At 64.4% G+C, this 1,125-nt stretch overlaps 1 protein-coding gene across 1 annotated transcript; it reads left to right on the top strand.

Moving 5' to 3' along the window:
• Positions 1-47: 47 nt before the first annotated feature.
• LOC103770020 (protein SOGA1-like) lies at positions 48-1,005 on the top strand (the record flags this gene model as incomplete). Its single annotated transcript, XM_008937266.1, has 3 exons — positions 48-173; positions 498-728; positions 898-1,005. Coding segments are annotated over 3 exons (465 nt in total), but the record flags the coding sequence as incomplete, so codon positions are not given.
• Positions 1,006-1,125: the final 120 nt, after the last annotated feature.

Below are 1,125 nucleotides of genomic sequence, written 5' to 3' on the forward strand. Positions count from 1 at the left end.
GTCCGGGCTCTGCCCGCCGTCCCCATCCCCTCCCCGGGCCCTTGCAGATGAAGGAGCTGCAGCTGGTGCTGGCGGAGGCCAACGAGAGCCTGCGGGGACTGCAGGAGCAGCTCTCGCAGGAGAGGCAGCTGAGGAAGGACGAGGTGGACAACTTCTCCCAGAAGATCTGCCAGGTGAGTGGGCAGCCTCGGTCCCTGGGAGATGGGGGTCCCCACACCCACGGCCTTGCCACCTCCAGCCCCAGGCTGATGAACCACTTGGGGACCCGAGTGTCCCCTGGGACCGCACAGGCACAGGGCCTGAGCACACTTCTCCTTGCAGCCACGCAGGGCTTTCACCCGTGGCGATGCCTCCGTGGCCTCGCTGTCCCCCACGTGCTGCCAGGGCATTGCAGCTCCCCAGGGGTATTAAATATGGGGCTGGCAGCAGACTCTGCTCAGAGCCTGGGGCAGAGGCACCCCGTCGCTGCCACCAGCCCCTCTCTTGTCTCTCCACAGCTGAAGGAGGACCACCAGAAAGCCCTGCTGCGACGGGAGTTTGAGCTGCAGAGCCTGAACCTGCAGAGGCGGCTGGAGCAGAAGTTCTGGAGCCAGGAGAAGAACCTCTTGGTGCAGGAGTCGCAGCAGTTCAGGCAGAGCTTCCTCCTGCTCTTCATGAAGCTCAAGTGGTTCCTCAAGCGCTGGCGCCAGGGCAAGATGGTGCACAGTGAGGGCGAGGACTTTTTGGAGGTAATGTGGGTTGAGGGGCTGCCACCTCAGCTTCCGTGGAGCAGGGACCACGCTGTTGGGCATCCCCAGGGCTGTCCCTTGTACCTGCATGTCCCATCCAGGGCTGTTTGGGTGTCCCCCATCCCTGGCCACGGGCCCCTCATGGCCTCAGCCGTGTTGTCTTCCCCAGGTGAACAGCATGAAGGAGCTGTACCTGCTGCTGGAGGAGGAGGAGCTCGCCCCTCAGCAGCAGGCAGACAACAAGATGTGTGCTGGGGATGCCTGGACCCCCAACACGGTGAGTGGGGTCCCCATGAGCCCGGGGGGTGGGAGAATCTGGCCCTGCTGAGACTGCCTGCATGGGGTGGCAGCTGCTCTTGGGGTGCATGGCTGGGATGGGGTGGGGTGGGATGGGATG

This window comes from Merops nubicus, unplaced genomic scaffold (genome assembly GCF_000691845.1).
Source record: "Merops nubicus isolate BGI_N331 unplaced genomic scaffold, ASM69184v1 Scaffold48283, whole genome shotgun sequence".
NCBI lineage: Eukaryota > Metazoa > Chordata > Aves > Coraciiformes > Meropidae > Merops > Merops nubicus.